Raw genomic sequence first — 21,483 nt, 5'->3', positions numbered from 1 at the left:
CCCAAGTGGCCAGCGGAGAGCTAGGGTCAAACCTGGCATAGTGGCAACAGAACTCATGGGCTTAACCATGCAACAGGGTGTGCCGAGCACTGCCATAGCAGGCAGACGACCATGGCCCTCAGCCACTGGGATGGAGGCCCACAGCTGGAGAGGAACTGAGGCTCCCAAGGCCCAGGCCTGGACACCCTGTGCCCCCACCCCGGAAGGCCCTGGGGAGTGGGCCTGATGCTGCCCTCATCCCCCAAAGCAGCACTGAGCTGCTTCCTGGCTGAGCTCCTATCCTGAAGCCCAGTTTGCATGTCGTTTGCACATTAGTCAGTGCGTGTCAGAAGGTACGAACATCTCCCTTTCCGGGAGAGGGCTGCCTGCCGAGCCCCCCTGCCCTCCTCCAGACAGCAAAAATGCCAGCCGGCTAGACAGGAGCTACGCCCTGGCCTCTGACAGCACCCGCCTGCCGCCACCTCCCCCATTCCCTTCTCGAGCCAAATTTAGGCTGCTCTGCTACTGAGAGATGGGGAGAGCAGAGGCAGGAAACGGTGAGGTTGGGGCAGCCCAGCCCTGGCCAGTGCAGGGTGGGGCAGCCCCAGGGGTGCCCCTGTCCCTAAAGCCCGGGGCCCAACCTCCCCTGACCCCTCGTCCCACTGGAATTCTGCTGGGCCCCCGGGAATGGCTGGGTTCTCAGCTGCGGCCCAGGGTACTGGCTACCCTGGCCATGGGGGAGGAGGGAGGGAGAGAGAAAGAGAGCAAGAAAGAGAGAGGGAGGGAGGAAGGAGGTCATGGCTGGGGCAGTGGGGAAGGGATCAGATAGCCTCCTCCTGCCCCAGACACCCGCCGCCACTGGGACGCAGAGCCGGCTCTGCCTCTCTGCACTTCCTGTCCCTCCTTGGTGTGCTCCCCCCACCTTGATTGTGGGGTGGGGGGCAGGGGGCCCAACTGGGTCTAAGGAGACTGAACTCTCCCCAAAGGCTTTACTACTAGGCCATCTCCCATAGGCCAGCCTCTTGCTTTGGTGGTCTTGGTTTTCCTATCTGGAAAATGGAGAAGTTGGCAGAGAAGACTTACTAGCTGTACCTGTGCTGAGAGCAAGGGTTGCTGGGAGACTGGACAGAAACTAGGGACCTGCTATGGCTTTAGGCCTAGAAACCTCTTAGCTTTCTCAGGTAGGGCTAGGAAAGGTGGCTCCTGTCCTAATGATGCTGGGACAGGACCTGGGTGGGCTGAACAGTGGAAAGGACCCCTGGACTTCAACCACCAGGATTCCAGGGGTGGGTTACCAGCCCACTAGCTGGGAGCATGGGTCAGACTTCCTGGGTTTGAGTCCGAGCTCTGCACCCTGTACCTTCCTGACTGGACAAGTCGCTTGGGCTTTTTGTGCCTCCATTTCCACCCCCGTAAAGCGGGCCTAATAAATCTCCCGGGGCTGCTGAGAAGTGAAAAGAGGCAGTGAATACTTGGCACTCAGTAGGTGCCCCCCAACGGCAGCCACCAGTGTGATTGTTTTATCCCCCCCCCCCACAGCGGGCTGGGAGGCCCTCAGCTATAACGGATGTGGACGCGATGGGGAGGCGCTGTAGCTCCATAGTTAAATGGGCATTGGGATGGGGGCTCAAGTCTGCATGACCCTGGGCAAACCGCCACACCCCGCTGCGCCTTGGGCGGGGAGCAGCAGAGGCGCCTACCGCAGAGGGTCTGTGAGGATTACACGAGATCAGGCTTGGCACAGCGCCTGGCACATAGCGGGCGCTCCCTGAAGGAGAGCTGGCAAGATCGAATGGTACCGCCCCGCACAAAGGACAGGTGGGCAGCGTCCCGGGAGGGCGGAGCAGGGCAGGTGCGCCCGGAGCCGGGGGGCGGGACTGGGAGGGGGAACGCGAGGGCGGGCAGGCGCGCGCGCGCGCGCGCGCAGCAGGTGCGCGTGGGGTGGGCGGGGCCCGTGCGGGCGGGGTCTCCAGGTGAGCGGGCGCGCTCCAGGAGGCCGGAGACCGGGAGGCGCGCCGCCGCGGCCCACCGCCGCAAAGCGTCTCTGTGTCTTTAACGCCCTCCTCCCTGCGTCCCCCCACCCGCTTTGTGCGTCCCCCCTAGCCGGGCTGCAGCCGCGGAGCCGTCCCCCCTGCACTGACAGCTGGTATCTAATTACTGTGTGAGAATGGAAAGTCAGGCTGTCCCAGCTCCGGGGAGAGGGGATTAACGTCTCCTGCAGAATACACTTCCTCTGGTGGGTTGCCATGGTTACTCTCATTACCTGCCTGCCCGCGAGGAGCCCGCGCGAGTCGCTCCAGCAGGCCCTCCGAACTCGGGCCGGCGCGCGCGCGAGCGCGCGCTTCTCTGCCCCTCCCCGTCGGGGCGCACGCGCGTGCGCCGAGGAGGGAGCGCGAGCTGCCTCACCCCCGCCCCGCCCCCCGCCCGAGCAGCTGTCAGTGGCGCGCGCGGCCCCGCCAGCCCCAGCGCGCGCTGTCAACAGTCATTAGCGCGCGGGCCGCGCCCCTCCCCCTCCCTCCCCTTCTCCTCCCATAACCCCGCCCGGGTGGGCCCGCACCTGGGGCCCCTGCTCGTTAGCCACTCGGGCCTCTGTCCTCGGCCGGCCGGAGGGACCCGCCCGCGGGGCCTGTCAGGCTCAGGGCCGTCCCCTTCCGCCTAGGACCTCTTCTTCAGCGGTCCCGACTCCCTGCCCTAGACCCTGACGCCTGGGGGAAAGAGGGTCCCCAGAGTCCTGGAGAGCGTCCCTCTCAGTGGTGGTGACAGCGGTCGCCGAGGGCGGGTGTATTTGTGCATCCTGTGAGGTGGAAAGCCATTGTGCGTGTGGTGTCAACTCACACGCGAGGAAATTGAGGCCCGGGCAGGACCCCTTCCTTGCTCGAGGTCAGAGCTGGATTGTCCGCAGGCCTCTGACTTCACCTTTAGAGACCTTCCTGCCGCCACCTGCCCCAGGCCAAATCCCGCAGCTAGGCGCTGGCGGGTCCCGTTGGCAAGGGAGGCTGCGGAGTACCGCCTTCCTCCCCGTGCATCCCGGCCGCTATCATCAGGATTTGCATTTCCCCAGCTCCTCTCACTCCCGCAGCTCCCACGCTCTCCCCAACACACCCTTTTCAGACACCCCAGAGTTAACAAGGAAGGAAGGAAGGGAGAGAGAAGAAAAAAAGAAAACTATTTGGAGCCGCTTGAAGGACATGGCATCCCTCAAAGGTAGTGCTGTTGTCTGGGGGCTGACCCCAAGCACCTTTCTCTGTGGCCCAGGGTGAGCATTTCAGTCCCCATTCGATTTGAAAGAAGATGGAGGTTCAGCGAAGCAGAAAGGAGGTCTTGGAATATGTGAGGCTGTTCCAGATGGCAGGTGCGACTCTGTGGTGGCAGCAGCTCTGCACTAACAGTTGGAGATTGAGAACAAGGGTGGAGAAGAGGCAGGTGCTGCAGCGCCTTGTTTATGTGTTTATTTATTTATGGGGGAGGGTCTCATCCCTCTGCCCCATCCTGGCCTGCAGAGCTCATTGGAACTGTAGATCGTAAAATTCCAGTGTGAATCCTTAATTTGGAATTTTCATTGGTGTGGATTTTGTTGGTTGGTTGGGGTCTTTTTGTTTGTTTTTGTTTTATTTTGAGATTTGGTTTGGTTTCCAGTCCCCAGTAGATAGGATTCACAACCAAGAGAAATTAAAATACTGTCATTGTTCCATTTAAGCAATACTTTCCTCAATCATCGGATTGCCTTTCACAAATCATGACTGGTTTCTCTAGGGGACTCAGGAGAGAAAATTTCTGGATGAGGCTCTTCATTTCTGCTTTTCTTGTAATTCTATCAGTTTTGTGTGGTTTTAAAATTTCCTCTCACCCTCTTTCCTCTCCCTTGGGGCCCTTGTGCAGGGCGTGACTCCTCCCCCTTAGGCCTTCTTTCAGCCATGCCGTGGAGTTGGAATGAGACTTTTTAGGAAACTCTCCCAAAACTTTCCAAACCCCAGGCCCAGGTGAATTATTCCATCAGTGGGGTTTGGGGGACAGGAAGAAGAGCCACTTTGCAGAGTCTGGGAGGAGTGGCTGATAGTAAGCACAGTCCCTTGGCCTGAATAGCCACTTTGGGGCTGGCCTGGATGGGATGGAGCGGCATCCCAGCTGCCTGTGCAATCAACCCCCTGAAGTCCCAGGCTCCCAAACAAGTGGCTGCCAAAGGTTTGTTTCCCCTGGGGTGGGCTCTGCCTACAGATTTTGTCCTCTAATGGCCAACCTGTTGCTTTTTATGCCTTGTCAAGAGCTAGATCTGAAATGCACCAAGAGGACATTTCCTTAGGATTTTCTCTGTGTTTTCTTCTTCTACCACAGAAGGAACCCAGTTGAGAAATGTCCCCTCTAGTTAGCCGCCTTTTCTCAACCATGGTCTTGTTGTCGCTGGAAGGCATACTCCGCTAATACAGTGATGGTGGTGCACTAAATGGCACCCCGGTGGCCTAAAATGGTGATCTCACCTTGATAAGTATGTAACTTATTACCAGCAAGTGACTTCAAAGTTCCAAGGGGGATGACAGAACTGCAATCCATTAGCAATTGGACTACACTCACCATCAAGGGCAGGGGTCCATTTAATTGGCTTCTGCGGGGAGACAGGCAAGATTCCGTCAGACCTGAGGGATGACTCCCTATATTATCATGAGACCCCAGCGCGAGCCCGTCTAATAGCTTGGTGGGACAGGCTGATCCCCCTATTGGTCTGCAGCCTCAGACATGGCAAGCCTTTCACGATGAGCATGCAGATCATTTGAGGAAACTGAGGAAGCCAGAAAAGACCTGTCAAGGGATGACCTTAAGTATTAATTAACTTTGCCAGGGAGAATGTAAAAATCCAGTGTCAGGATGAGGAGGGCTCCTGCCCTTTCTATCTATAATCCACATTAAGTCTCTGGGCAAATGTCTTGAATTTATACTAATGTTGCCCAATAAGATTCTTTTGTTCCTACTATTAGGAAAATTGGCCTTCACTAGAGATGAAAATTTTAATATATTAGGCCTGGAAGCACAGAGCATGTCTATATTTAATGAGCCAGCACCAGTTTCTCTACTAGTTACCTCCCTGTTTTAATCAGAGACATTTTAATCTGTTCTCAAATGTCTGGCATCAGAATCATTTGGAGGGCCCATTAAAACCCCAGACTTGGGCATAGTGGCACTTGTCAGTAATCCCAGCTACTCAGGAGTCTGAGGATCCCAAGTTTGAGGCCAACCCAGACAACCTAGACTCGGTCTCAAAATTAAAAATAAAAAGGGCTTGGGTGTAGCTAAGTAGTAGAGCCCCTTTGAGTCAGTCCCCAGTACCAGGGAGGGCGTGTGGGAGGGACGGGGGGGGGGGAGACAGAGCATCAGATTTGGTAGGTTTGAGGTAGAGCCTGAAAAATCGGAATTTTTAACAAATCCCTGATGCTTCTTGTCTGGGGCCCATACTTTGAGGACCGCTGTTCCAAGTGTTTTGAAATATCAGCAATATTTAAGTAGATATTTGATGATTTCCTCAATGGCTTGCAACTGTCTTTAGTTTAGAACCCAAATTTAAGGGAGTTGCTGGTATCTAAGAAAGTTAATAGCGCCAAGCATTTTTAACACAATTGCCATGTCTGGTTTTATTGGCTGGGGCCTGGCTGGCTGTTTGGGGGTTGGATGATTGGAATGGATGGAGTATATGTTACCATGGCAGTGTTCTTCCCCACAGAGGAAGACTCCAGAGGCTGGTCCTGTACAGGTGACTGGTCCTGTACAGGTGACTTGTTTATCATGACTTTCCCAAACATGGGGTGCTCTGGGGTTCCTTTCCATCACTCCTGTTCAGCATTTCCAGGAAGCTGAGATAGTCAGAAGACTCCAGGTCCCTTCTTGATCCAGCCCCATGAGTAAAAGGAACTTCTTTTGTCAATCCAGTGTGTGGCTTGCTTAGAGCAATGGATTAGATGAAGCTAATTTGGGTACAAGGCAGAAGTGAATTGGCAGGGACATCCCAAGGCTATGGAAGGTGCCTTAAGCTCCCTTAATTAGCAGTTTTTGCCTCGCACCCCTGTCTGCATTCCCAGGTAGGGAGGCCTGCCTCTCCTGCAGCATTCAGCAGGAAGGTCATTACCTCTGTGAGCGCAGGGCAGGGCAGAGATGGCCGTGCACGTGACTGCTGTCAGAGCCTTTGTTACCATCTTCCCAGGGTTCTTGAAGGCCACACAGATGCCCTGGTGTTCTTCCCTTAGGGTGTTGCACACATAGAGTCCAGGTGGTCACAGCTCGCCAAAGGACAGTTGAAGGTGTGGCTCTGCAGACCTCGTGTGTCTTGAATTATGGTTGCTACAGGCCCTCTTCTTCCCTGTGTATGTCTCTGCCATAGAGCTAGGCAGATTATAGGATGCAAGTTTGAACATCAGGGGAAATAGCAATCAATTTTTAAAGAGGGAGCTACTGAAGAGTTTCTCTTGGATAGTTTTATGGTTGTGTTGGACCAAGTGCAAATCCGAGGCTTATAGGAGTCTGCCTGAGAATGGAGGTGGGAAGTTGGGACAGAGATGGGTTGCACTCTTTGTATGGTAGTGTATTCCACTGTTTCACCTGGGCCAATTAGTTATACTTTGAGTTTAGGAAAGCTTATTCCAAGCTTGTGAGGTAGCCTATATATTATTTAATAATTAAATAAATGCATCTCTTCTGATGATGGTTAATACCCCAGGGGGCCCATTTTGTAATCTGGCTGGGTCAGAGAAACAGGAGATGGGAGACGATTCCCAAACACAAAATGTTCAGACTTGGTGGGTCCACAGGGGAGGAGATGGGCATTCGCCAAGTCGGTATGTGCCGAATACCTGACACACATATTACTTGGTCCTTCAAACATCCAACTAGGACTTTTTAGGCCCACATTGTACGTAAGAAAACTGAATTTCAATAAATAAAGAAGAAAGATGACCCTCCTAGGTCACAGAGCTGGTTAGAGGGCTCTTCTTTCTCACCTCTCTAAAATGTTCTCTCTTCACTGGGTTGCTTTTTTCCTTCCTTCCTACCAAATTACATCCCCTTCCTTTTCCAGAAACATCTGTATTCTGCCCTGAAACAGTTTTAGGAGCAGGGAAGTCTATTTACTTTAAGTAGCTATACTCATTTTTTTTTTTTTTGGTCTCTGGATTCAGATTATCAAAATGTGAAAACTTCCCCTTGATACTTTTTGAAAAATTAACATTTTTAAATATGAAAGTTTAACAGACATACAGAAAAGTAAAAGTTTTAAGTGTTCTGTTTAATGACTTTTTATAAACTGAACACACTTTCACAACTGAATAACCACACCCAGATTAAGAAATAGAAACTCAGTTATATTTATTCTTTTTTTTTTTTTTTGGTACCAGGAGATTGAACCCAGGGGTGCTTAACCACTGAGCCATGTCCCCTTTTTATTTTTGAGACAGGTTCTCACTAAGTTGCTTTCAGCCTTGCTAAGTTGCTGAGGCAGGCCTCGAATTTGTGATCCTCCTGCCTCAGCCTACAGAGCTGCCGGAATTACACGGTGCACCACCAATATGAACCTCTGGTTGTATTCTAACTGCTGGGTGCAGTGGTGCACACCTAGAATCCCAGCAGCTCTGAAGACTGGGGCAGGAGGATCACAGGTTTCAGATCAGCCTCAGCAATTAGAGAGACCTAAGCAATTTAGTGAGACCCTGTCTCAAAATAAAAAGGGCTGGGGATGTGGCTCAGTGGTAAAGGGCCCCTGGGTTTAAATTCTCAGTACATAATATTTGTCCCTTCCGCATTCTGTCATGACAGTATTTGAAGGTGCTAGGCAGTTTCAAGTTAGCTAACCAGCAAGCTTGTCATTGATGGTTTAGGACTTCAGGAGGGTTGAGATAACACCAAGAAAGAGGTAAAAGTAACACCTTAGCTTAAAACAGAAAAGTCACAGAATTTTATCTCATCTTGTAAGTGAAGCTCAGAAAAGTTTGCCCAGTTCCAGAGCAAAAGTGACCAGCAGATGGCTTCCCTGCATGCATGCACACATGTACCTACACACATGGACACATGGACACCTGCTATCTGGAAAGTCCCCACTGAAATGGGTTCTGACCAGGAAGGAAGCCATTGCAGGAAGGCCAATACAGGGCTGGTAAGGTCACCAGGCAGGGGTGCTGTCTATTATCTCTAGTTTGGGTTCCCTGCCCCTGAGATGCCCAGATGCCCTTCTTCCCCTCTGCTTTCTGCTTTCAGGTGGGTAGTGGTAAAACAGTACTCTAAAGGGCACTGGGTAAGACCAAAGCCCACCTGTGGCCAGAATGTGCTGTGAGCGTCATGCACCAGCAGGGCCAGTATTCTACTTGGACTACAAAGTCTGAGGTCCTAGACCATCTCTACCATCTCCCAGCTACTGTCCTGTGGGCAGGATTTGACCCTTGACAACCTCCCAGGGTTGTGACAATGTTCAGCTTTATCATACCTGGGGGAAACTTGGCCAGCTACAAAGCACTTCTTAATAACAGTGTTTGTGGAACAGCTCCACTGTGCCAGGCTCTGTGCTAAGTATGCACATGCCTCTCATTTATTCCCCATTGACTCTCCTGGGAAGGGGTCTTTGTAGCTGAAGGACCTAAGGATCAGAGAAGCAATGTAACTACTCAGATCACACAGCCATTTAAATGATGGGGCAGAGTGTGTTCAAACTATCCTACCCAGGCTGGGTGCAGTGGTGCACGCCTATAATCCCAGCAACTTGGGAGACTAAGGCAGGAGGGTTGTAAGTCCAGCCTCAGCAACTTAGTGAGGCCCTAAGCAATTTAGTGAGATCCTATCTCAAAAATAAATAAATAGGACTGGAGATATGGCTCAGTTGTAAAGCACCCCTGGGTTCAATCTTCGGTACCAAAAATAATGATAATAATAATGAAAAATGAATTACCTTGCCCTTATGCCACTTATAACCAATCACTCACTTAGCAGTTATTTATTGAGCACCTACTATGTGTCAGACACAGTTGGGGTCTGCCTCCTTCCCCCCAGTCTACTCTGCCCTGCTTTCTCTGAAGCCTCCTAAGGCCCTCCGAGACTCCTCTTAGGGAGGTGATGGCAGAGAGCTGGTGTCTCTGGGCCATGTTCATCCCATGCTCTGTGGATCAGGAGCTGCAACCTCACAGCACTGGCCTCACCCAGCACATGCCTCTTTCCTGCAGCCTCACACCTCTGCAGGCAGAGGTGGGCAGGGGTGGGCAGGCTGGCCAGCCCAGCAACTGTTTGCTGCAGAGGACCCTGTCTTGATCCTGGCATACCTTGTGGGGCCAGCTGACAGCACTCATGCCAGCCTGATAAGAGGCTTGTGGCCCACAGCCACCGTGCTCACAGCCCTGCCACCTCCACGTGGCCCTGTGCCTGTTATTCTGTAGATCTCCACACACAAAGGGCCCGGGTGCTGTGGCTGGCGCTTAGCTATTGGGGGGAGGGTGACAGGCAGTGGTGAAAAGCTTTTCAGAACGGCCAGGGCGAGGCAGGAGCCACCCAGGTGATGGGAGCTGGTCCCCTGGGGCCCTAGCGCAGGACCGCAGTGAAAGGTTACAGCTAATTGGCAAGCTCCTGATGGGGCTGCATCTATTTAGCACCCCCTCCCCAGAGACTTCCAGGATGGTCTTGGCACAGCATGTGGTTCGAGAGCTCCCCGCCCTGAGTCCAGCACAATCTGTCTGGAGTCATGAACGTGGAGCCTCTCGGTTTCTCCATTTGTATTTTCGCTGTCCTGGTTCTCTGCCCATTGTTGCTGGTGGAGTTAGCAGCAGTCCCCACAGCCCCGTCTCTGGCACCCCCTCCCTGAGCCCTCTCCACAGGCTCCCTCCGGTCCCAGATCCTGCCCAGGGAGAGAGGCAGTGCCAGATGGGTTGGGGAGCATCGCCACCCTTGCCCCGACCCCTGGCCCAGCCTCAGGACCCAGCTCTCACCCACCATCAGCCCTGACACTAACGTGGCTTGTCCACCCTGTCGCAGGGGGCAGATGGCCTGTCGGAGCCCGAGGGCATCTCTCTGAAGCGGGTCGCTGTGGTGGAAGATTTCTTTGACATCATCTACTCGATGCATGTGGAGAGCTCCGCGGAGCCAGGCAAAGCCCCCAAGCACGCTGGGCAGAAGAAAACCTACCGTGCGGTGAGATTCCTGCCTCTGCCTCCGCGGGCAGCCCCAGGCCTTGGCAGGAGGCCACGGGCTCCGCACATGTCGGGCGGGGGCGGGGCGGGCAGCTGAGGCGTGATGAAATGGCCTTTGGGGACCCAGGGGGGCACAGGGCAAGGACATGGCAGCCAGAGATGGCTCACAGGGCGAGGGGGCGGGTTCTGTGGTCTGAGCACAAAGGAGAAGCAGGTTGAGGGAGTGAGAGGGAGGGAAGAAGGGACTGGCAGGGAGGGAGCCCTCCTCTTCCTGGCTCCCACTGAGCCTGCCCCTCCAGCCCCAGCCTCCTGAGCCTGCTCTGGGGTGGGGGCTGGCTCACACTGGGCGTCTGTCCTGTCTAGGTGTTTCCTACATGGGACTTTATCCGGTCCCCACAGCCCTGCCCCGTCAGTACTGAGAGTTCCCCAGGAGAAGTTGAGGACCTGCTGCCCACTCTCTCAGAGGTCCCAGTTGGATTTGGGGTGGGGAGGCTGAGAGCAAAGGCAAGACACACAAAAGCAGACGCATCTCCCAGGCCAGCTTTGAGGAAGCAAGAACCCAGGTCCCCGGAGCATTCAGCAAAGACACTGCCAGCCCTGGCACTCAGTGTCAAGCCTGTGGGCATCATGGAAAAGGTGGTTTATTACTCGGCCTTCTAAGCAGAGCTGACAATGTAGGATGGGAAATACCACAAATAGGGGAGGGCAAGGGGACTGTGGCCAGAGCAGAACCAACTCTGTCCTGCAGGAGGGGCCTACTGTGTTGGACGCCATCTCCCTCGTGGCCCTCAACAGCTGAGCATGTCACCATGACTCAGGCCCACTACTGAACTCTCGAAACCAAGCACTTTACTCTCCTTCGAGCCTCACGTCAGTCCTGTGGTCCAGAGAACTAAGCTCCCACCCAAGGTCGCATAGCACTTGAGTGGCAGTCAGCCAGTGTCCTCACACCCGCCCCATGTTGACCTTCTTGGCTTCTAGAGACGTGCCCTGGGAGGCCGCACTTCCCCACCGAAGGCAGATGTGAGGCCCCAAATTCTTTGTATAGACAACTTGGATTACTGCAGAAGTGGCCTAAATAAGTCTGTGATTTCCCCATATGGCCTGATTTTTAGAGAATCCAGCAATCCGGTTGTCCTTGTCTTCAGAGGATGGCCTTTGCCCTGGATGGGTATTGAGGACAGACTCCTGTGCCAAGGGCCTCAGACAGGCAAGGGGCCTGGCTGAGGAGAGCGGGAGTTGGTCGTCATCTCCCCACCCTCCTGCGTCTCAGTGTGTGCTTCAGGAAGTGACTGGGGAAGGGAATCTGAGGTGTTTCCCAGAGGGCCATAGAAGAAGGGCGGGTGCCCAGGCAGGGGCTGGTTGGGCCCCTTGGCATCGATGAGATCCAGCTCGCTTTCTCAGCACCACATCCATCATTGTTTGGGCACTTAATGCATGTCGGGCTCTGCCCACAGCACTCTGTGCCCACCTGGGTGGCTCCACACACATGAAGGTTGCATGTATAAAGCACATGCTGCCGTTAGCCCCACTTAAAGATGAGGGAAACTGAGGCCCAGAGACTCACCACCAGCCTGAGGTCATTCAGCTGGCCCCAGAGCTCCAGAGCAGTGCACCCCCTGCCTCTCTACCAACCTCTGCTGGCCACTTGCTGTGGACTAGGCAGATGGGCTCCTGGACCATGTGATTTCCCTGGCTGCTCAGTACCCAGCCCCAAGCCTCTCCCATGTCCAGGGTCTGTGGCCTCTGTGCTGTGGAGAGGGCAAGGCAGGGCTGGTCCTGTCAGTGCTGTGTCCCTGGCCAAGCGGACATCTAGCCCTTTGCTCTGCTCCTCCTGGCTTCTCGTCCATATGCCCGCCGCGTGCCCCACTTCCCGCTGCCCAGCCTGGAGCTGGCACATGGCTGGCATGGAGCCAGCTGGGCTGTGCACAGAGCTGGAATTTCAGCAGCAGGGCCAAGGCTGAGCTGAGCAGGCCAGGGCCTCCTGCAGCGGGTGTGAGGCCGAGGAGGCTGTCGCACCTCCCTCCTCCCTGTTTGCCTCCTCGCCCTCCCCCTCCCCATCTGTCATCCTTCTTATGCCATCCTTTTTCTTTTGGGGGACAGGGGTGGTGCCTAGATGCTTTTGTCCCCTCTTTTCATCTGTTCCCATTTTCCTCCACCCAAGCCCAGCTCTTCAGCCATGCTCTGCAGACACAAGGACCCCCACCCTGTCCGTGTCTGTGGGAAGAGCCCCTGAGGAAACCCCCATGGTAATGGCTGTGGAAAGGCACGGCTGGTACCACAGGGTTTGTGGCAGGATCTTGGCTAAGGAGTTTTTGGATCTGTCCCCACGTCTTTTGCCAAAGCTAATCCTAGGACTGCCTCATAGCAGGCCTTTTAGATTCTCTCAGGCGTGGGGCATCCACAGGGGTCCAAGAACTAGTAGTGAGATGGCAAGACTTGTTCAGGGTGCTAAGTGTGGCCAATTCTTCAGTGGTAAAAAAACTTTCTAGCACCTAACACTGTCTAGCAGTGGATCAGAGAGAGCTGGTGGCAAGCCCTAGCCTGGAGGCGTTTGAGCCTAGGGTGCAGCTGTTTATGGTGGTTGGGCCTGTAGGTGGGCGCTCCTACTGTGAGCAGAGTCCCACCTTAGCCTCTCCTACAGGGTGACTCCAGATTCCAAGGGTCCCAGGGGGTCTTACAGTGCCAAGTCTGGGGAAGGGACCAGGTAGTTCTAAAAAGTCCCCTGAACCCTCACAGAAGACTGGTTCTTTTTCTGAGGGCTTTCCTGGTCTCTGCACCTATCTGGGTTGCTTCCTCTTGCTCCCTGAGGATTCTGGAAAGCCAGATCGGGTTCCAGAGCTCAGATCCAGATCCGGCTGCCAGGCCACTTTGGAGTTGGGGCCAGATGTGGTCAGCAGCTGCTCCAGGCCCACCATGTGCTAATCCACCCGCAGGGCAGAAGGAGGATCTTGTAAAGTGGTGCAAATCCCCCCAATTGGCCTCATCTGTCTTTGTCGGCCTCAGAGTTGGGGCCTTGCAAGTCAGCAACTCTGCAAATAGCTCCCGCTCTCCCTGCTAGGAGTCTCAGCTTTTACCACTAAGAAAAATGGAAAAGGGAAATTCACACATGCATCTCAGCGTCCAGGCAGGGGGCCCCCGAGAGCAAGGCATCAGGCAGCCCAGGCCACGGAGGGAAGCCAGCTGGGAACAGGGTCCGGAGCTTCCTCTCCTTCCATGCGGCAACTCTGTCTCATGCTGTGGGCTTCAGCATGGGAGTCTATTTCTAGAACAGGGGCTATAGCCCCGAAACCATCTGAAAGCCACCATCCTATTGGCAAGAGCCTCTGCAGGGATTGTCCACCTGGTTTCAACTCATCCTGCGGTCCTGTGGCCCGGTCAGCCATGCGCTCAAAAAGAAAGACAGGTCCCATTGTTGGTCCTGGGCAAGGCATGAGGGTGACCAAAAGAGCCCTGCAAGAGGTGGGGCTGGGGGTGTTTTCTACGTGGGTGTTCCCAGCAGCAGAGCTGGGCTGCTCTCTGCGCTTCACCGACTCCGCAACAAGGGAGCGAGGCTGCAGAGGTTCCACTGGGCAGGGCAGCCTTCCTCCCCTTCTCTGGCCCTCAGATAGCCCTGAGGCCTTGTCACCTCTTCTACCCCTCTGTGGGACCAGAGCCCTCCCCAGGGCACACCAACCAGCCTTGTTCCTGCTGGGACCCCTGCCAAGGCCAGGAGAGCTGTGGCCCTGGCTCCCACCCCTAGAGAGGGGATCATTCCTGTGCCCTTGGTGGGCCATGTGGCAAGAGGGATCCCTGCCCATCGTGGGCACAGCCCTTGGCAGTGCAGCCAGATCAGGGTGCCTCCTGAAGCCCTTTAGAAAGGTCTCTGCCCAGGGTGGCTGAGCCAGCAAGCTTCCACGGAGTCCAGACGGGCTGCTCCTCTGACACAAGCCCCGCCCTCCCTTTCCGAACAACGACACAAATGTCCCTCCCCACATCCTCCACTCAGCTCTTCTGAGACCTGACCTGGGGTGCCACGTCAGGGGAGTCCAGGGGTCGTTTGTTGACCAGAGTCAGCCGCAGCCTTCCTCCGCCCAGCACACGCCTTCCCCTGGCCGGGTTGCTCCTGCAGCCAGCAGCTCTCGGCAGAGCCAGCCTTTCTGCTGAGCAGGTGCAAGAGGAGGGAGCCTCCAGCCCCCAAGGCTTCCTGCAGTGCCAGGCTGGGAATGAAGACATCCATGTCCTGGCAGGAAAGGCACAGAAAAGGCATCTTGGGGCCCTGACACCCCCGGAGGATTGCCACACCTCTGATTATGGCTTTCCAGCCACTGGCTCCAGTCAGAGATGCTGGGGTTTGCCCTTGTCCCTGACCTCCAGAGAAAGGCAATCAGACAGGGAATTTGGAAGGGAGATAACTCATCAAGGAGTCTGCCTGCTCCGTGGAGCATCAAATCAGCTGAGAAATAACAATTGTGTCACCAAAATTAACTCGCATTTGCAGCTGGCAGGAGTGGCCCCTGGAACTCCGCAGGTGGCTGAACTGGGTGGGGTCCTCCAAGAGGGCTGGCTGTCCAAAGACTGGACATCCCCTCCCTTTTATGTCCTCCTCTCACTGCCCCACCCAACGTCCACCTACTGGCCATCATAAAGGTGGAGCAGGGCATTGGCGTGTCCCCATGGGAGCAGACTGTGTGCTGTCTACAGTGGAGGCAGGGAGAGCACTGTCCAGAGAGGTCCCCACGCCCTCCACCAACTTTCCCAGTTGGGCTGCGGCAAGGACCAGGAATGCTTGGGGGATGCTGCCCCTTAGTGGAGAGGAGTGGGAGGAACCAGGCTCCAGGAAGCCTGTGTGAAAACCGGCCAGCAGGCAGTCTCCGCCCAGGGAACCCAGGGTTACCGAGGTTGCCCCACAGGCAGCCAAATCAGGGCCAGCCGGTTTCCCAAAGCCTAGAGTGAGCCGGGAGGGCTGCCCGTTCTTCCCCACTGCCACCCTGCCTCTTCTCCTGTCTCTCCATCTATTTCTACCTTCCTGTGCATACACCCTTCTCCCTGTGGGGCCCTGTGATCTGGAGCACTGCCTCTAAAGAGCTGTGTGACCTTGGGTGAGTCAGTTTACCTCTCTAGGCCTTAGTCACCAGGAACAGAAGAGTCTCTGTGAGCCTGTCCATTTTAAAAAATCTGATGCTCTGGCGCCAGCCTGGTCCAGCTTTCCCTAAAAATGTTCTTGACCTGTGAGTTATCACTGGAAATTGCCAGTAGAACCTTGGGTTCTGTTTATAAGCTCAGAGTCCGTGGATTTATAAGCGGGTCTCAGTTCATCCATCTCTGAGGAGGGGAAGAGGTGCTCCTCTTTCCCTGGAGCTCTGCTCATAGGCTAACTTCTTGGTGGCAGCAATACAGTGTTCCCACAGCAACATTACTCATTAGAACACAGGTTGAAGACCAGGTGCCTTGTTTTCATAGTTAAGAGTGGAGGGCACTTGGCCCTTTCTCCACAAAGGGACACTTGTCCCTTGCCCCTACCTTTCCTGGCAAGGGCCACAGGACCTGAATCCAAACCACAATGTTGGTGTCCCAGGGGCCAAGTCGCCCCCGTGGACCTGCGTAACATGCAAACTCCTTCCTCCCCAGATTGCAGAGACCTATGCCTTCCTCCCAAGAGAGGCCGTGACGCGCTTCCTGATGAGCTGCACGGAGTGCCAGAAGCGGATGCACTTTAATTCCAACGGCCTGGAACCCAAAGGTAGGGGAGGTACGCTCTCGGGCAGGGCTGTTGGGCAGCAGGCTCTCCCACAGAGGGGCCTGCCCTTTGCTGGCACAAGAAAGTGCATATTCTGCCATTGTCCCCATTCCTGGAAGCTAGCATTCGTGCAAGGTGCTATCTGAAGAGCCTTGTCTGAACTTTTTTAAATGTTAAGTTTCACTTAAAAGCCAACAACCTATTCCCGTCCTTCAAGGGCCAGGACAGCCCCTCTCCTCCCAACCAGGTTCTAGTTGGAAATGGCACCCTGCCCTATTCGTGTGTGTGTGTGTGTGTGTGTGTGTGTGTGTGGTGCTGGAGATCAAACCCAGGACCGTGCACATGCTAAGCGAGTGTTTCACCCCTGAACCATGTCCTAAGCCCTAGCCCATCCTCCCCATTTTTTAAAAAAATTTTGAGACAGGATCTCACTAAGTTGCTGGGGCTGGCCTTGAACTTGCCATTCTCCTGCCCCAGCCTCCCTAGTGCTGGTTTGCAGGAGTGCACCACCATGCCCAGCACACCCCTCTTTTTTAGTTATGGATGAACACAATACCTTTACTTTATTTATTTATTTTTATGTGGTGCTGAGGATCGAACCCAGTGCCTCACACATGCCAGGCAAGTGCTCTACCCCTGAGCTACAGCCCCGGACCCTGTCCACTCTTCAAGCTCGATTATTCTGGCCCCCAGATCTCACCCTCAGCTCTTTCTCCAGGCATGCACCATTCGCGTCTGGCCTTCAGCTCTCGGGATGGGAGCACACCCTTGATATGTGCGTCTTCTTGCCCTTTGATGTATGACACCTGTCAGAAACGGTCCCCTCTAGTGTTTGCCCCATCTCTGGGCCCACCCATGTAGTCTCTGGTCTGTGGATCTGAGGGGATTTATGAGAATCTAAAATGAGCACAGTGCTTGTGACCAGCTAAGTTGATCCCTGGACCAGTGCCTGCGCTCACCTGCTTTTCTGCTCAGTGAGGCCAGCATGGAACCCACTCCAGCAATCCCCATAGACCCTCCACCTGTGCACCCACAGGGCCAGTTTGCCTACAGTTGACTTTACTTCCATGAGATGGGCCAGCATATTTGGTTGACATGACTGTCACTTTGTCCTGGGAAATGGTGCCCAGGTGGGCTGTTTGTCAGGGTTTGAGGCCCTCCCCAGTGCCCTGCGCCAGCTTCTGGGCATCAGGCCTGAAAATATTGCTGAAGTCTGGGGTTATTTTGTCTAAGGATGGGGACAGAGCGGGGATAATCGGCAAGCATTTATCCAGATCCACAGATGGCAGCCACCAAACCTGGGGTGGGGTAAACATCAACCAGGGCCCAAGTCGATGCTCAACAAGGCGTCAGGGCATGGGTGTCAGGTGGCATTTTCCCCTCATTGTCATTGTCCCTGAGGCACATGAGCAAATTCTGACCCCAGCTGACTCACCAATCCAGAGGCTTTGCTGTCCTGGAAGCCACGAGGCCATGGCTGCCCAGTCTGGGCACATCAGACAGCTTCTGAAGAACCTCAGAGAGCAGGCCAGTGCGAGAGCAGGCTGCAGGGCCACTGTGTGGGGAAGACTGCAGCTGAGATGCCGTGGGTCCTGGCCAGTGACTTCATTTCTATGAGCCTTAGTTTCTCCTGTGAAATGGGGTCATTAGTGGAGCCCACTGGAGGGCTGATGAGATCAGAGGTGGCCCTGGGCCTGCACAGGGATACTGTAGAAGGCTGGACTCCATGATGCATGGGGCGCCTGGATGGTCCTGCTGCCCCTGTCTGGCCCTGGTTGAGCGGCTGCAGCTGCTGGGCCAGTGCCTGGGCCTGCAGATGTGCTGGAGGCCCTCCTTGCCTCACTCCCCACACTGCTGGGGCCTAGACCCTAGGGGCATGTGCCCTGGTGGCAACTGCCTGGATCCTGCCCACCCTTCCCTGTCCCCTCCTTTCCTGTCCTGTTTCCATAGCAACTGTCAGAGTCAGACACAGAACTGCTAGCCCGGGGGGAGCAAGGCAAGGCCAAGAGGGGCTGTGTGTGGGCTACCCTGGGTGACTGAAGCTCCCCCGACCCCTCCTCTGCTGGCCCCTGATGGTGTATGTGGGGGGGCATCCCTCCCGCCCTCAGCTTCGCACCGAAGGCTGCAAGGCCTCCCAGGGGCTGTGGGCTTCACTCCTCCTCACCTGTGGGCATCCATGTGGCCTGGAGGGCAGTGCCCAGCCACCAGCTGCTTGTTTTCTCTCCTCATGGGCCACCACTGTGTTTCCCCACTCCTGAAAAGGAGGGAGAGAGGGAGTGCACACATGGCAAGGAGCTGCCTAGAATATAAACCAGCTCTGAGCTTCTTCCTGGGGCTGGCTTCTGCAGGACAAAAGGCAAGTGCCTGCCCATCCTCAGGACACCCTCCCTTCTTGGTCCCAGGAAGTAGACCTTCCCATAGTAGGGAGAGAAGATGCGGAGGGATGGGAGACAGCATGGCCATGGGAGAGTGTGGACTTGGGGTCAAGAAGGCCTGTGGGTAGCCCAGTTCCTGCTGTGTGTCTCCTGGCAGTTAGGGAGCCTCTCTGAGCATTTCCTGCTCAGTAGCCACTATAGTTCTCTTGAGTTTTCAGTCCTGGCTTCACAACTGAGGAACCTAAAACACAAAGAAATGTCGGGTGAAACCACCCACCTAGTTCCCCCAGAAGAGCAGAGGGAAGACGGAGAACTTTTCCATCAGCCAAGGGGAAGGAATGACTCCCTCTTGGATCTGTGAGGGGGCAGGTGGATCAGAGAAGCTGATGACACAGGGCACTGGCACGCTGGGACATGGGGAGCATCAGATTGTCTCCCGCCCATGCTGTGGTTGTGTCACAGTCCCCAACACAAGGCTGTCAGCATTCTAGTGGCCCCACAGAGAGGCACACGTCAGCCTCCAGCAAGGCGGAGTCACGCCCTTTATAGGGCCATGTCCTGGACAGAGCGGAAGGGAAGAGGGGAGTATCTGGAAGTTGCTTATAGAGAGCTTCACACGCTCAAAGACCCTCCTGAAGACCCCTGTCACTCATGGCCAGAGGTGCACCATCCTGCCAGCTGGAAGGGTCTCTGCACTTCTCCTGCCCCTGCCAGAGCCTGGAGAGTTTTCTCCATGCCATGCCAGTCCTCCCTCCCAGGGCAAGCCCCTGTTCCTGACCCAGGAAGGTGGGAGGAGAGGGGTGCAGGGACAGGATGGGAACTTCTGAGGGCTGCTGGGAGATGCCTTGCTTCCTGGCTGCCTATTAAAAAGGAAGGAAACAGAGGCCTCCCTTGCTCAGCGGTTTGTCCCCAGCAGAGTGTGGGGCCTGGACATCCGTGTTCCCTCCCCCAGCGCCAGAAGCATAAACAAAGAGGGCAGCAGCGGATCTGGAGGTCCTGGGATGGGAAATTCCAGGGCCTCCCACCCCTAGGAACCAGCCCCTGACTTGCCAAGGCCGTCCAGGCTGCAGGGAAGGCAGAGGAGACACAGGTGTGCCCCTAATCTAGCCCCTGCTCTGGGGGAGAGGGACCTCTGGGGGCACATTTCTTTTCTTTTCTTTTGGAGGGGGACCAGTATTGAAAGGGGCACTTGACCACTGAGCCACACCCCCCGCCCTATTTTGTATTTTGTTCAGAGACAGGGTCTCACTGAGTTGCTTAGCGTCGTGCAGTTGCTGAGGCTGGCTTTGAACTCACGATTCTCCTGCCTCAGCATCCTGAGCCACGCCTGGCGCTGGGGGTGCATTTCTGTTTGCCTTGATGTGACAACATGTTGTAAGGTTGGAGACCCCGAGTGGCAATGGACAGCAGCACTTACTCTTTCTCGGAGAATGAGCTGCTCACTCAGGTGGAGGCTCCTAAACAACCATGTGGGTTCCCAAGGTAGCTCCTGCCTCACCCCTCCAGGCCCCTCCTTCCTGTCCTCCCCCACCAACGGCCCCACCCCAGCCATTCCTTTGCCCCTGCAGAGCCTGTCCTGCCTGAGCCTCCTGCAGCCTCCATGCAGAATTCACGGGGCTCCCAACTGCCAGAAAGCCTTGTCTCCCTATCCTCATTGTGGTGGCCAAGCTCTGACTCCCACTGCCAGCTCCATGGCTCATTTCCTCATGCTGAATGTCCCCTGCTGACCAAGGTGCTGCCACCCCATAGGACTTACACTTCTAGAAGCACTGCACACCAATACAGGTGATGTCCAAGTATCTGGGTGTCGGTGCCAGAAGTTCCAGCTTCCGCAAGACCAGGCATGGCGCCTTTCTCTCTCTGAGCTCTCCCGGCCCATTTCCTAGCTCCAGACATGCTTTGGCCCTGTGGAGACACTGGAAGGGAAGACTACTCCTGCCACTGCCCATGAGTGCCACTAAGTCAATGACATCTGATTTTATTAATATGATACTTGCTGAAAGTCCTGGTATTTCAGACAGGACATAGGTGACCATCAGGGAGAAACCACAGCTCCACAGGGGCCTTTGGCGTGGGTGGCCTTTCACAAGCACCAGGCTGTTAGCAGCTTCTCCCCAGACAGGCTCATCTTGGAGGAAATGAAACAGAAGCTGCAATTCTCTCTGACGATCCATGATCTGCAAACAGGAACCACAGGTCCCCTGGGGGACACCATCTCAGTGTCATCCCTGGAATGTCTGCCTGACATGTTGCCTCCAACCCAGTCAATTTGGGGGATCTAGGGAATGGTGAGAGGAAGAGGGGCACAAATGCATCCACACCACAGGGCTGCTGAGCACGGGGCCATCATCTCCCTGCCCCTCAACTGGGAAGGATGCTCTTTAAAAAGGGGAATAGGAGCCAGACTCTTTGGTACACGTCTATAATCCCAGCAGCTTTGGAGGTTGAGGAAGGAGGATCACAAGTTTGAGGCCAGCCTCAGCAATTTAGCAGGACCATGTCTCAAAAAGGGCTGGGGGTATAATTCAGTGGATTATTAAAAAAAAAAAAAAAAAAGGAGACTAAGGAGTGGGAGCATTTCAAGTCCATTTCCGAGAAATTCTACATTTACCTCTTCCCTAAAAGCACAAAAATGAAACCTTCTGTGTAACAGTGTGGCCTTTAAAAAGCAAGACAAAGTTCTCCATTTTTATAAAACTTGATAAAACCTGTCATTCTGCACAGTCACAGCCTCACAAAGGAGCCCAAGTCCTGGGTGGGGTGGGGGACGGGGACCATCTTGTTGGAGCTGTGTCTGCAGAGCTGCCACCCTGGCCAGGCAGCAGCTGCCCTCATCCTTTGGGTAATTTTGCCCAAGTTTGCAGATATTTTTTTAAAGTTTGTGGTAAAATAGTTATAAAGTGTGCCATCTTAGTGTTTAATTATACTGTTTTAAAGACATTAATTGTATCCACACTGTTGAGCAACCAGCTCGCCTACATATCAAAAGTTTTCCAAAATTTTTTTTATCATCTTAAACAGAAACTCTGTTTTAAACTCAGTAACTCTCCATCCCCATCCCCACCCCCCAGGAGCTCTCGTTTTACTTTCTATGGATTTGCTCATTCTAGATAGTTCTTGCAAGTGGAATCATACAGCATTTGACCTTTTGTGTCTGGCTTCTTTCACCAGCTTAGAATTTTTATGGCTTCAGGGGCCCTTTCCGCTGGGGCGCTGGCTCTGGAGAGGCAGGTGTGGCAAATTGCCCTGAAAGAGCCTCTGCATTCCC

The 21,483-nt window shown here is 54.8% G+C and overlaps 1 protein-coding gene across 2 annotated transcripts in view; it reads left to right on the top strand.

Moving 5' to 3' along the window:
* Nucleotides 1-21,483, top strand: part of Nol4l (nucleolar protein 4 like) — a 115,536-nt gene that overhangs the window by 32,589 nt on the left and 61,464 nt on the right. Inside the window, exons 2-3 of one of the 2 annotated variants that reach the window (XM_046433335.1) lie at nt 9,967-10,122; nt 15,732-15,843. In XM_046433335.1, coding sequence (XP_046289291.1) covers nt 9,967-10,122; nt 15,732-15,843 — 268 coding nt within the window. Of the gene's footprint in view, nt 1-9,966; nt 10,123-15,731; nt 15,853-21,483 lie in introns of both variants that reach the window. The other variant, XM_046433334.1, reaches the window with a different exon arrangement.

This window comes from Marmota monax, unplaced genomic scaffold, assembly GCF_021218885.2.
Source record: "Marmota monax isolate L192 unplaced genomic scaffold, Marmota_monax_Labrador192_F-V1.1 WCK01_AAM20220418_F8-fsc00014, whole genome shotgun sequence".
NCBI lineage: Eukaryota > Metazoa > Chordata > Mammalia > Rodentia > Sciuridae > Marmota > Marmota monax.
This window is presented reverse-complemented; position numbering and strand designations above follow the sequence as displayed.